At 41.8% G+C, this 12,534-nt stretch overlaps 1 protein-coding gene across 2 annotated transcripts in view; it reads right to left on the reverse strand.

The window, feature by feature from the left end:
• The window catches only part of TBC1D9B (TBC1 domain family member 9B), a 48,835-nt gene that overhangs the window by 14,235 nt on the left and 22,066 nt on the right, over positions 1-12,534 (reverse strand). For both annotated transcript variants that reach the window (XM_015411084.1, XM_015411083.1), the window contains exons 10-16: positions 11,687-11,901; positions 9,753-9,870; positions 8,134-8,419; positions 5,094-5,223; positions 3,773-3,871; positions 2,697-2,765; positions 505-742 (exon numbers count right to left, since the gene is read on the reverse strand). In XM_015411084.1, the coding sequence (XP_015266570.1) occupies positions 505-742; positions 2,697-2,765; positions 3,773-3,871; positions 5,094-5,223; positions 8,134-8,419; positions 9,753-9,870; positions 11,687-11,901 (1,155 nt within the window). The remainder of the gene's footprint in view (positions 1-504; positions 743-2,696; positions 2,766-3,772; positions 3,872-5,093; positions 5,224-8,133; positions 8,420-9,752; positions 9,871-11,686; positions 11,902-12,534) is intronic.

Raw genomic sequence — 12,534 nt, forward strand, 5'->3', positions numbered from 1 at the left:
GGAAGAAGGGTGGCCCATGAAGGGTGGCCCACTGTAGGGAAGAAGGGTGGCCCATGCCTGCCGTCACAGTTAATATTGTAATCTTACTGGTGGGAACTGAGGCTGAAAGACGTGCATGATGTGCATGTTCATTTGGAAGCAGAATCTGAACCCAGACTTCCCAAATTCAAGTAAAACGTCCTGTTCACTAGACTATGCTCGTTCAAACTTCCATTAACCAGATTTAGGTCAAACAGAAGCAATGATATGGCCTAAGGACGTTAGCCACTGATTCCATATAGAAGACCACACCACAAGAATTGCTACTCCTCGATTTTTGTCTCTCCACAATATTTTGCCTTACTCAACAATGAGGGACAAATGAAACTGCATTTCCCATTCTTCTTCATAAGGATGTTTTTCCAAATGCAACTTCTGCCACTGCATCATCAATGACCAGTGCACAGGGGAGGACAAAAACATCTGCTTCAATGTTTTAACTTATTCTTTAGAAAGGCCACCTACTCATCCCTGTTGCAAACTCCTTGAAGTTGATGAGTGCATCTCTGTTCTCATCCAGGAGCCGGAACATTCTTTCTGCTAGCACTGGAGTGTGGAGGCCACAAGACCAAGGTGTAAGGGCAGCAAATAACTCTTTGAACTGCTCTATGTTGATGCGGTATTGTTCTAAGTATGGCAGGCTCTGGTCCCGTTGGGAAGCAGCAGTGTGATTTCCCCAATAACAGCTCACAAGGTGTTTTGCCTGTGAAGAAAAGGGGTGACTAGGTCAGGCACTAACAGCATATTCCAGCCTTCAACCTTGGATGTATCCGGAGCTCTGAGGAGGGGGAAAAAAAAGTACCAGCAGCTCAGAGCAGAAGGCTGCTTTGAGTTTTATGGTGCTTGTCTTTTTTTGCATTTTTCAAGTTTGGGCAGAACTGGAGCTCTGCAACATGAAGAAGAGACCAGATAAAATGGTGGAGAAAAATCAATTGTTATAACAAGAACCACCACCAGCCTAGGGAGCAAGCAGAAATACTTCAAGGCAAAACTTGTGAGTAAATGTCATTTTACTCCTTGAAATCTCCAGTGAAGATGGCATTGTAACTGTAGCACAGGAGGCCACTGGCAAACAGACAGCTGAAATGAACTAATACTAATGCGATAACCAGTATTCAGTATTCCAAGTATAAAGATTACATTCCATTCACCAGATGACTTCTGTGAGGCCCTGGCTGACAGCTCCCAAACTCCACAGTTAAGAAATGCAAACATAAAGCTAGTTGTCCAGACAAGACTATCTATGGTAATGCTCTAAGTTGCTAAGTAAAACTCCATTCCTAACCATCAGTCTGCAGAAAAGGCTATAATTTTAAAACATCTTTGGCTAATGACTCTTGCCCAACTGTATGCATGCACATAAAGCAGAAACCACCCCAATCAGCTGGTTGGTGGGGAGACAGGTCACATTTTCCCATCCCGCCCTCCAAGTCTGTGCTCTTTTTCTACCCCTCTGCAAATAGCTGATAGGTGCAAGTCGTGCCTTCTGAAGAAGGTACCACTTATGCAGCCCCCACTGTCAGATCACCAGCATATGCAGTTCTTCACAGAAGCAGAGAAAAATATCAGAAAACTGTCCTCCACACACCTACAGCCCCTAGTGAGATCAAAGTGACTGGCTATTCTTTAATGCATTTATTTTATTCTACAAAATTTATACCCCACTTTTCTGCCCTCATAAGAGCCACCAAAGTGGCTAACAAGTTAAAATGTACATAATGAAATAATCTCTTAAAACCATTAAGACGAACAAAAGCATAATTAAATAATTAAAACCAGAGCCAAAATACATACAAAAACAGTAAAAAACCCCAATTAAAATATTGGACAGGAAGGAGAGCCAGTTTGGTGTAGTGGTTAAGTGTGTGGACTCTAACCTGGGAGAACCAGGTTTGATTCCCCACTCCTCCACTTGCACCTGCTGATGTGACCTTGGGTCAGTCACAAGCTCTGGCACAGCTGTCCTTGAAAGGAATCATACCTTAAAACCATTAAGACAAACAAAAGCGTAATTAAACAATTAAAACCAGAGCTAAAATACATACAAAAACAGTAAAAAAAACCCAATCAAACTATTGGACAGGAAGGAGAGATCACTTAGAAAATGCCAAACAAAACAAAAGGTCTTCATCCCCTGGAAGGAGGTAGCAACAGAAGGGCACAGACAAGTTTCCCTGGGAGAGAGTTCCAGCGTTTTGGGTCATGATCAAGAAGACCTTTCTCCCTGGTTGCCACCTGCCTACCCTCAGAAGGAGTTGCTCCACTCTATTTCCCAAAATCCTGGATCTAATTTTTGACAATAACACTTGCTTTTAAAGCAAGTAACATTTTGCATGAGCTAATGTATATGAATATTCCACACTTTGCTCATCCATCTTGCATGTCCTTATTTCAAGACAACAGCAGCATACACCTGTGTATTGCTTCCCCTATCCTGGAAACTCAGGCAGGAAACAAAAGCAAAATTGGCAACACAAAGTAAAACTGTACCCTATTCAATGAAATTTCCCCATTCTCCCATACTTTAGATCTGAGGGCCCAAACACCACTGCAAACAGCTAATCAGCACTCAGGCAAGTCTGCTTTGGTAAACAGCTGCACAACTGGGAAGGGGCGGTTAATGACAGCTACAAGGGAGTATTTTACAGGTCTCTTACCTTAAATACTACATAAAGGTCTTCCAATTCCTGCATTGAAAAGCCAATATCACCAGAAACAGCTCGGACCTAGAGAAAGGCAGAAAAATGATTAAAAAAAAAAATTCTATTAGTTGTGAAAGTCACATTCAACAACAACAGGAAACTACCAAGAATGCCAAATGTATTTCAAGGCCTGGGGACTTGACCGGAGAAAGGAAAGAGTGTATAATGATTTTAAGCAGAATATAAAATATTGATCTCTAAGACAGGAAGATGCAGAAGAGAAAAAGCCAACCAAAAAAACAAAAAACAAAACCTGATGACAGCTAGAGAAGAATAGCTCCATTCCCTTGAACTCAGCAGGTAAACACAGCAAAAAGCTAGCCAAACACACTAAATGCATTTCCTGCTCTTTGTGCCTGTAATTGGAAGTGGGAACAGGAAATATGTCAACTCCTTCTTCCTTTCAGCTTTTATCTCTTTAATCCTCTCAGTGTCAAACATCTACAAGGGCACTGGAGACTTCTGCCAGAGACATCTGACGCTATCTGGAGGGAATGAACACTGCCACAAAACAAATAACAGAGAAAAAAGCTGCAGTGAGAAGATGTGAAAGCTACTCTTCCCTGGAGATCACTACGCAGAACAGCCCTGATGATGAGAAAGGTCAGTTTCTCTTGATGCTGTCTCCCCCCCCCCCCCCCCCCCTGGGAAGAAAGAAGTGAAAAGAAGTCATCTAACTAGCAGGGTTTTGTGGAAAGACCTGAGAGGGCTCCCTCTTGGTAAAAATCACAACTGTCAACTCTTCTCATCTGCTTCCCATCCCAACTTGTTAAGGCAGCAGCTCAGATCTGCAGATGTAAGCGGAAATCACCTTTTGTGATTCTTTAATTCATCTCAAACCAGACTGTCCAAAGGACAATTCTCTGTACAAGGGCCCAAAGCAGTAGGTAATATGCCAAGTAGTTTGCTTAGCTGCCATTTTTTCTTTGGAGCTCTAGCTCACTATCCAGAAGACCCAGAGTGGGTAAAGAATTAGAAAAACATGAATGAGGCAGTTAAAATATATCTTTAAAAAACTGGGTTCCACTTACCACACTCCTCTTGGCTGTGTCTTCCAAAGAATGGATTACCTTCAATCTTTGCTTAAAGCGCATCTGCTCAATATCATCTGCCTTCAAATGGCCGAATTTCTACAGCCAGAAAAGTAGTCAGGTTCATCTTTAGAGTCACAGTACTCAATTACATAGTGAATGCATTCAATGACACACTGGAAATTGGCAGATGACTAACTAAAGCAACTGGTGACACTGAGGTGGAAGAAAACTTGTGTATGAAGTAACTGAAGACCAACTACAGACCCCAAGCTCTGTTTGGAAACCATGGACACAAACAATGGGGAGGAGGGACAAAAGAAAGAACTACATTAGTAGCAATTCAATTAGAATCACCTTCAGAACACCAAAAGGGGCAGCACAGAGGAGCTTTGTCTCTGTAGCACTTGCCATAATATACATTTCAAAAAAAGAAGAATCAAAACTAACAAGAAGCATTAAAAGATCCAACATTGATCTTTCTTGACCTCTGGGGCCCAACCAAGATCCCAAAAATCAGACGTGAATTGATTTCCAATCTTTTTGTAGCTGCAAAAACATCTATTGCTTCTACATGGAAATCAAATCTGGCTCCCACACGATCCAGCTGGTTAAATAAAGTCTGGAATCACCTCATTATGGACAAGATTACAGATTGCTTACAACAATCAGATCTTTTCCCAAAAATCTCCAACCTCGAGGAGAAATGGCTTCCGTTCCTAGAATTTACAGCAAACTATGACCTTCGAATGCGTAATCCTGCTTATCTCAAACTGCTTCTTGCCTAAACTACTTTATCCTCCGCCTTGGCTAGTCGTGAACAAGCGTGTGGTTATTCAGGCAAAGATTATTCTGAATACTAATTATACTTCTTATATAACTCATAAGGTAACGATGTTCACAGTACTGGTATCTTTCTCTACTCGGAGCATCTATAGATTGTTAAAACTAGGTTTGTGTATGTTATGTTTTGTCTTCTGTTATGAACTGGTCTGAATTTATGAAAAATGCTTTTCCAAGAATACTATGCTCTGTTATGCTTTGGAAAAATTAATACAAATTAAATTGCAAGAAGAAGAAGAAGAAGCATTAAAAGAAAATGAAAGGAAACACAAGTGTGATAGCAGCAGCAATCCCACAGTTAATAAACCAAGGTAATGAACCAATCCTAAACTTAACAAAACTGGAATAAGAACCCCATACCCTTAATGTATGCATGCTTCAAATTTACACTGAAGACAATGTTTTGGATTAAGAAATTATGCAAGACCAGATTTTTAAGCAGAAAATCATATGAATTTAAAAACAAACAACTCCTGACCTCATAGGCAGTTTTTATAAGTTCAAAGATATCGATTTGCACCGGTGGCTCATCTCCACTTGTCAATAAGGCATGGAGATGTGGGATTGGTGGAGAAACACTATGTTGATTAACTACATTGTCCAGGTGCCTACAGGAAAATCAGGAGTGAAAACAGAACATTGGATTAGTCTATAATCTGACAATTAGGGCCAGAAGCATTACCATTGTGAATAGTTTACTTCTTTCTACTTGCCTAATTCCACTGATGATGTATTCTCTTGAGAACAATCAATTTTATAATTAATCTTTTATGAATTGCTTTAACTCCAGCTCCCTCAAATTAGATTTATTTTAATTTATAGATAACATTTGTCACTGGGATGCAAGTACAATACAACTTTTCAGTCAATCAATAAACCAACTGCAAAATATAACATTTGAATGATAACAGTGTTTGAACCTAACAGCAAAGATTCCTAGTAAAACAAACATAATGCAGTGGGACTGAAATTGAAGAACTGGAAGACAAAATACAGTACCCCTAATAGAGGTCACCTCCCAAACTGATCCTATTACATTAGTTTGAGAGCCAGTTTGGTGTGAGAGCTAGTTTGGTGCAGTGGTTAATTGCATGGACTCTAATCTAGGAGAACCGGGTTTGATTCCCCTTGCACCTGCTGGATGACCTTGGGCAAGCCATAGTTCCGACAGGAGCTGTCCTCGAAAGAGCTCTCTCAGTCCCACCTACCTCACAGGGTGTCTGTTGTGGGGAGGGGAAGGGAAAGGAATTTGTAAGCCGCTCTGAGACTCCGAGTGAAGGGTGGGGTATAAATCCAATCTCCTCCTCTTTTTCTTCTACATCGCAGTTCTACTCTTCTACAAGAATATCCTCCTGAACAAATTAGTGAGAGACAACTGTACCCCATCGAAAGTGAGGTGTTCCATGTCATTCAGGGCCTCAGCTTTCCCAATCAACATCACATCTATCTTGTCAGTATTCAGTTTCAGCTTGTTTATCCTTAGCTATTCAACTATAGAAGTCAGGCATTGAGTCAGAGACTCTATAGCAGGAGTGTCAAACATGTGGCCCGGGGGCTGGATCAGGCCCCCAGAGGGCTTTTTTCAGGCCTGCAGTGGAACTGGCTGTCTTCTACTTCTTCTTCCAGTTCTGCTGCTTCTTCCAGTTCTGCTGCGTCATCGTAGGTTTGCAGCTTACAGATACACACCTGAACAGCATACTCAAGATTGCAACAGCACAAACATTTTGATGCAATAATTCAGAGCAAGAAGTGTCAGTTATCAGACACTGTTAAATAAACAAAATATTGCAAGAGTGCTAATGTTTTAAACATGTTTTATTTTAAGTAAAAAAACACCTTTGTGTTTGTGTCCTTTATAAAGTTTATATCTCCGCTAACTGGCATTACATTTTATGACACACATGGCCCGGCCTAACAAGGTCTCACTTATGTCAGATCCAGCCCTCATAACAAATGAGTTCGACACCCCTGCTCTATAGCCTCACCAGGTGATTTGGATATAGAAATGCAGAGTTGGGTGTCATCAGCATATTGATACCACCTCATTTCAAAACCACAAATGAATTCTCCTAAGGGCTTCACGCAGAGATTGAATAGAATGGGGGGCAAGACTGAATGCTGTGGAATCGAAAAGGCAGGTCACACACTGTAGACAATTTTCTGACTCCTGCCATAAGGAATGACTGAAAACAATCTGAAGCACATCCCTTAATCCCTACATCTCCCTCCAAATGTCTGAACAAGATGGCATGGTTCACTGTGTCAAAGGCTGCCAGTAAGTCTCGTAAAAGCAGCAGAGAGGCATACCCTTTGTCTACATTTAAACAGATGACCTCCATCAAGGCCACCAATGACATCTCCATCCCAGCTGTATTAAGGCCAACATCCATATCACAGATTATTTGAGAGATTTTCTCTGCAAAGAACTTTGCAAAGACATCACAGTCAACTGTCAATTCCTGAGAGTTTAAGGGCAGAGACTTTAGAGTCAATAAGTGGCGAGTTACTTTAAACAGCTGAGCTGGGTGCAAACTGGGTGCCGCGACAGGAGCAGAAAAGTAGGATTTCTTTGCTGCAGTCATCACTGCATCATAGGTTTTACTGTGAGTTTTGTAGCATAGCCTGTTGGGAGTCAGTGAGTGTTTTCTGCCAGAGGGGTTCCCTACCCTCTTCAAGCAAATTCGTCCCGTAGTAAACCAAGGTGCTGGATTCCGTCTTGAGGGTTGGGAAGGTCAATAGGGGGTCACTACGTCAATGGTTTCCAGGAGCTTCTTATTCCAGGCATCCACTGTGGTCTCATCAGCTGGGATCTTAAAGTCACTCAAGGCATTTTGGAGGCTGGACAGAATCTTTAGTCTCTGTGGGCAGACCATTTTAACTGACCCCTTGTTCCTCCAGAGTGCTGGTGCCACATTTACCTGTGCCCTGAGGAGATAATGATCAGACCATGGCACAGGGGAGTCTCCAGGCCCCAGAATAGCATTTCTCCCGCCAGTTTAGAGCAAAGAATTAGGTGTATTTGTGTTCTAAAGAAACCACAAATAAGCTATAGTGTAATGAAATTTGAATTGCCTACCTTTGGCAAGACAACAGAAGGCAGGATCCAAAGATGTTTCAGACAAAGGAAGGGACTAGTTCAGTTGATTTCTTTCTCCCACTGCAGACTCTTCCCCCCTCAACTTTCCATGCTGCTCCTGAGAATCTCTTCATTCCCAGAGTAGCCATTTTGGGGAGCTTAGTGAGTTACTGTAGGAGGTGGGAAAGTTCAGTTCTGCTAATGGATCCTGCAATTACAACAGATCTCTCTGCACAGACTTCCTAGGCTGATACACTCCACAAATATACTGAAGAGCTATGTCTTTGGAAGAATTGGGTTTATTATCCTTGTCCCTTCCTACTAAACAACTGATACTGGGGGAGTACAAAACTTCAGTTGCTAGCCAGAATTAGGAAGGAAAATAGCAATAATTACCCAAACCCTTGCGATTCATTTAACTCTGAAGAACAACAAAGATTACCTGCCCAGCACAGTCATAGCCTCGCCTTCATCACAACAGTTTAGCAGCTTTTCCATGTTGGCATCCAAGATGGCCAGAGATACCTGCAAGATGACCTTGATGCCTTCATAGAAGAAACAGTCAACAATGACAACAGCGCTTTCAAAAGGCATGACGCTGAGGAAGAGAGTGAGGAACCAAGAGAGCGATATGCTAGAAATGACACCCAGATCCTGCATCTTCTCAGACAGCTGGGGAAGGCAGTCCCGTGTGAGCTCCTCAAAGATGCCCTGGTCTACCAATGCACCTGAATAGACAATGGAGACAGAGGGATAGCGTCAAAGATGCGACAGTGTAAAATACACCCATATTACAGAGGAGGTGAACACTAGCATAAAAACTGGTTTGTCTTGGGATGAGTTTGCATACGAATGTTACAAGATATTTCCACTGTAAGTTCTTCTTCTTGAGGAAGTGATGTTGAATGACATGAAACACAAACACTCCATCTGCAATATCGAGGCTGCATGACTACGTCACTCACTGAAGTCATCATATGAGGTTGGAATCGTTAAGTGATGGGCAAGCATCTGTGAAATCAAACTTATGCTCTAAGTTTGCTTCCAAAAGAGATTCACACACTCTTTTGCTTCAGTGTTTGACAAATCCCAGTCATCAGATCATCACTATGCCTAGAAATTTCACTGTGGCATCTAGTATTTTCAGCAGTGATTTTATTGTAGCATCTCTCAGCACTGGAAGAACAAAGCTTATTTATCACTTCATATCAAAATGTTTTGATGTATGATATAAAATGTTGTTGCTTGTTTATATGTTAACTTTACACCATGCAAGGGTGGTAGATTAAGTCATTTCTTAATCAGCTGCTTTCTATACTGGCTCCAACATTCAATTAAGTGGGGCTTTTAAAATCGACTATGGGATTATGAGAAATTGGTAAGAAAAAAGACTAGGTTAGAGTTTAAGTTTTTGTTGTGGTGATGACAACCATGGTTATGCCTATACCTATTTATATACTACAACACTTTTGTCATAGCTTTAACCAAATTATGAAAAACTGTGATGAGATTTTGTGGTAGCAATGATAAGAAAATGCAGTCACTAAAATATGAACCCTGAACCCTGAAAAATCTGGCTCCTACATTTTTGGGCTGGCTTCTATAGCCAGAGAAAAGTTAAGGTTTCTAAAAAACAATGATTGCCTACTTCCTTTATTTAAATCACTGGTTTTACATTTACCTGAGAGCAAAACAATAATCTTCTGTAGTCCAGAAGTGTATTTGCTGACAACAATAATTCCATAAATAATTGACACAAAGACTTACTACTAAGGGGATTCTGTATACAGTTTAGTAATATTTGACTACAGCCTTATATTCATCACATGGCCTTGGAAAGGACTCATTTGGTTTCTTCCAATTCTATAATATAAATATTTGAAGGAAATTCTTACAAAAAATTGTGGTGATTTTCTGAGCCCTAAACTTTCACATTTATACTTCCTGTTCTAAGTACAGTCTTAGCTGTTCAACGGTTCATGAATAAATAATTTCCCTCTCTCTTCCAAAGCTTTGCATTAAGTAATCCTAGCTTCCAAAGATAAATGGATGAAACCTTACCAACCACTCTGGTGTTGTAGTAATCTGGTAGCATCCTCTCACACAAGGCCACAAGAAGCCAGAAAGCTTCTTCCTCATTACAGTACAGAAGTAATACTGATGTCACAATGTTCATGGCCTGCCAGCAGGAAGTCAGACATAAGACATACAACACATGCAGAAAGAAAGGAATCCATAGCAGATCAGGAGCACATTTAAGACAACCATCATTCACTATAATTTAGCCTGTTACAGACTCATCAATCAAATAATAAAAGAAACTGAAGCAAATATTTTAGTCAGAGCAACATCCTTCACTTCACAGTTAGTACTGTGGTTGTATTATAAAATGCCTATGACATTTTGCAGGTAGGGTGAAATCAGAAGGGGGGGGCACTCTTGCAATTTCCTCATTCCTACTCCACTTAATTCCACTCATTCCTACCTTACTTCCTCCCTCTCTCCCAAAGCTTCCAAGAATGTTGTTAAGAGAAAAAAGTAGTTGAGCATCTTATCAGGATACGACGTTTCTCACCTGTGCTTATTGGGAGTCCCAATGCAGGTATCTTCCCTGCCCATCTAGGCCTCGGGGAAAGGGACAGGGTGAGACACAAGGCATCTCTCTGCCAAGCAAAGCTGTCTACCCAGGGAACTTCTCTGCTAAACCAGTAACCAGAAGGTGCTGGGGGAATTCTGCTTGGCCCTCTGGCATTCCATCTTATCTCCCATGGGAGAGGTCATCTGGGGACTGGTGAGGTACCACCAATATGCAGATGACACCCAGCTCTATTTCTCCTTAACAACTAAGCCAGGTGGGTCTGTGGAAGTCCTGAGCAGGTGCTTGGAGAAGGGGATGGGATGAAGGCCAGTGAAAAATCTACACTAGCCATCCATTTGTCCCTGGGCCCAATTCAAAGTGCTGGTTCTCAGCTTTAGGGTCCTAAATGGCTTGGAGCCAGGGCACCTGAAGGACTGTCTCCTACTACTACCCAGCCTGCCAGTTGAGATATGCCTCCCAAGCCCTGCTCTCTGTTTCTCCTACCTTCTGAGGTGAGGCGGGTGGCAACTAGAGAGAGGACATTTTATGTGGTGGAGTCTCAGCTTTGGAATGCCCACTCTCGTAACAAGCTTGCCTGGTGTCTACTGTCTTTTCCCTTGGGTGCCAGGCTAAAACACATCTTTTTACCCAGGCTTTTAAATTAGGGGTTTATTTTGTAGCCTTTTAATGGTCTGCTGCTTTATGGATAACTTGTATGCAAATTATGTTTAATCGCTAGTGTTTTACACTGTGCTTTTTAACTGTAAGCTGCCTTGAGCAGGACTCTGAAGAGGTGGCACAAAACTATTATAAATAAATAAATAGATAATCAGTCATTCCTAAAGCCAGATCCTCTCAGCTTCTCTTTCGCCATCACATACTAGTGTGACCCTGTTAACAGCTTCACAGATGGAGGCACATGCTAGGTAGATGCCAACAGATGAACATGCTCAATATACAAAGAAACAATTCGGTTAGACTGTAGTAACTGAAGAGGCAGAAAACATGACTTGTGTCCTCCAGCCTAGCCAAACAATTTTAAGGTAATAAAGATGACCAGGGACCAGCTGAGGAAAAGATGTTTAAGGGACAGGGGATGGGTTAGATCCAGGCTAAATTGGCAACTTCTACCAATTCTCCCTCACTGCTCCAGACTGCCTCTCATGTCATTCCTTGGGGTCCCCTATCCCCCAGGAGTGGCATTTTAAGGAAATCATAGAGCTGCAATGGGGAGGGGAGAGGCAGGGAAGTTCCATTGTACCACTGGAAAATTTAGTCTGGATCATTCCAACCCAATGTGTAGGTATTAACATATCTAAATAGTTAAGGACTGTTAACAGGACTACTCAGTGATGACTGCTCAATTGGGACTCCTAATGCCACCACAACAGTACACAGTTTGATTGTTCTTTCTTACCTGGCAATACCCAATGGTGGGATTCCGAAAAGCATATGCTGTGAGGACCCTTCGAAGAGCAGCAATTCCCAGTTCATTCTGGAAGGCAGGATGCTCTGGCATGGAACGATGCAGGTCTCTTTCAATTTCCTCTGTAGCAAGATTGTACTTTCCCACTGACTGTTCCACCAAGTCTGCATAGTACCCAGGATGAGTGACCATCTCATTCCAGGCCCCTGCAGAAACACACACACAAAATTTACCATTCTTATCTATGACATTCAGGATGTATTTAAGGCTTGTCCTTTACATGCTGGATGCTTTTCAGTTTCAGTGCTTTGCAGCAGTACTGGAGCCAGGCCAAAACGAAGGGTATCATTTAGCAACAAGCATTATATATATATTTAGATGTCACATTTTAACTCATGCCATTTATCCAGTACTCCATGAATTGGCAAGATTTCCTTCATTTTTGCAGGGGAGGAAGACTGAACACACATCATAGTTGCTTTAGGGCTAAGAAATCTAACCATGGAAGGACATACACTAGATGGTACGTGAGGTCACTTCCAGTTTTAGGAGCCCTTCCATCTGAATGGTGGAATTGCCCTGCAGATGAATTAACTTTTCTGTCTACTGTCCAGTGTTGCCTCAGTACAGAACCATGTTGGTCACCCTTAGAGATGATCTCTCTGGTCCTCCTGGATCTCTCAATGGCCTTCAGTACTACTGAACATGGTATTCTTTCGAATAATTCAGTCCAGATTCTTGCGGAAAATTCTTGGGACTTCCCTCTTGTGTTCCTTATGCAGCTTTATGCTTAGAAACTAATCAAAGGCTTCTATCGACCAGAGCATGGCTGATAACAA

Source organism: Gekko japonicus, unplaced genomic scaffold, assembly GCF_001447785.1.
Source record: "Gekko japonicus isolate JY-2015 unplaced genomic scaffold, Gekko_japonicus_V1.1 scaffold699, whole genome shotgun sequence".
Lineage (NCBI taxonomy): Eukaryota > Metazoa > Chordata > Lepidosauria > Squamata > Gekkonidae > Gekko > Gekko japonicus.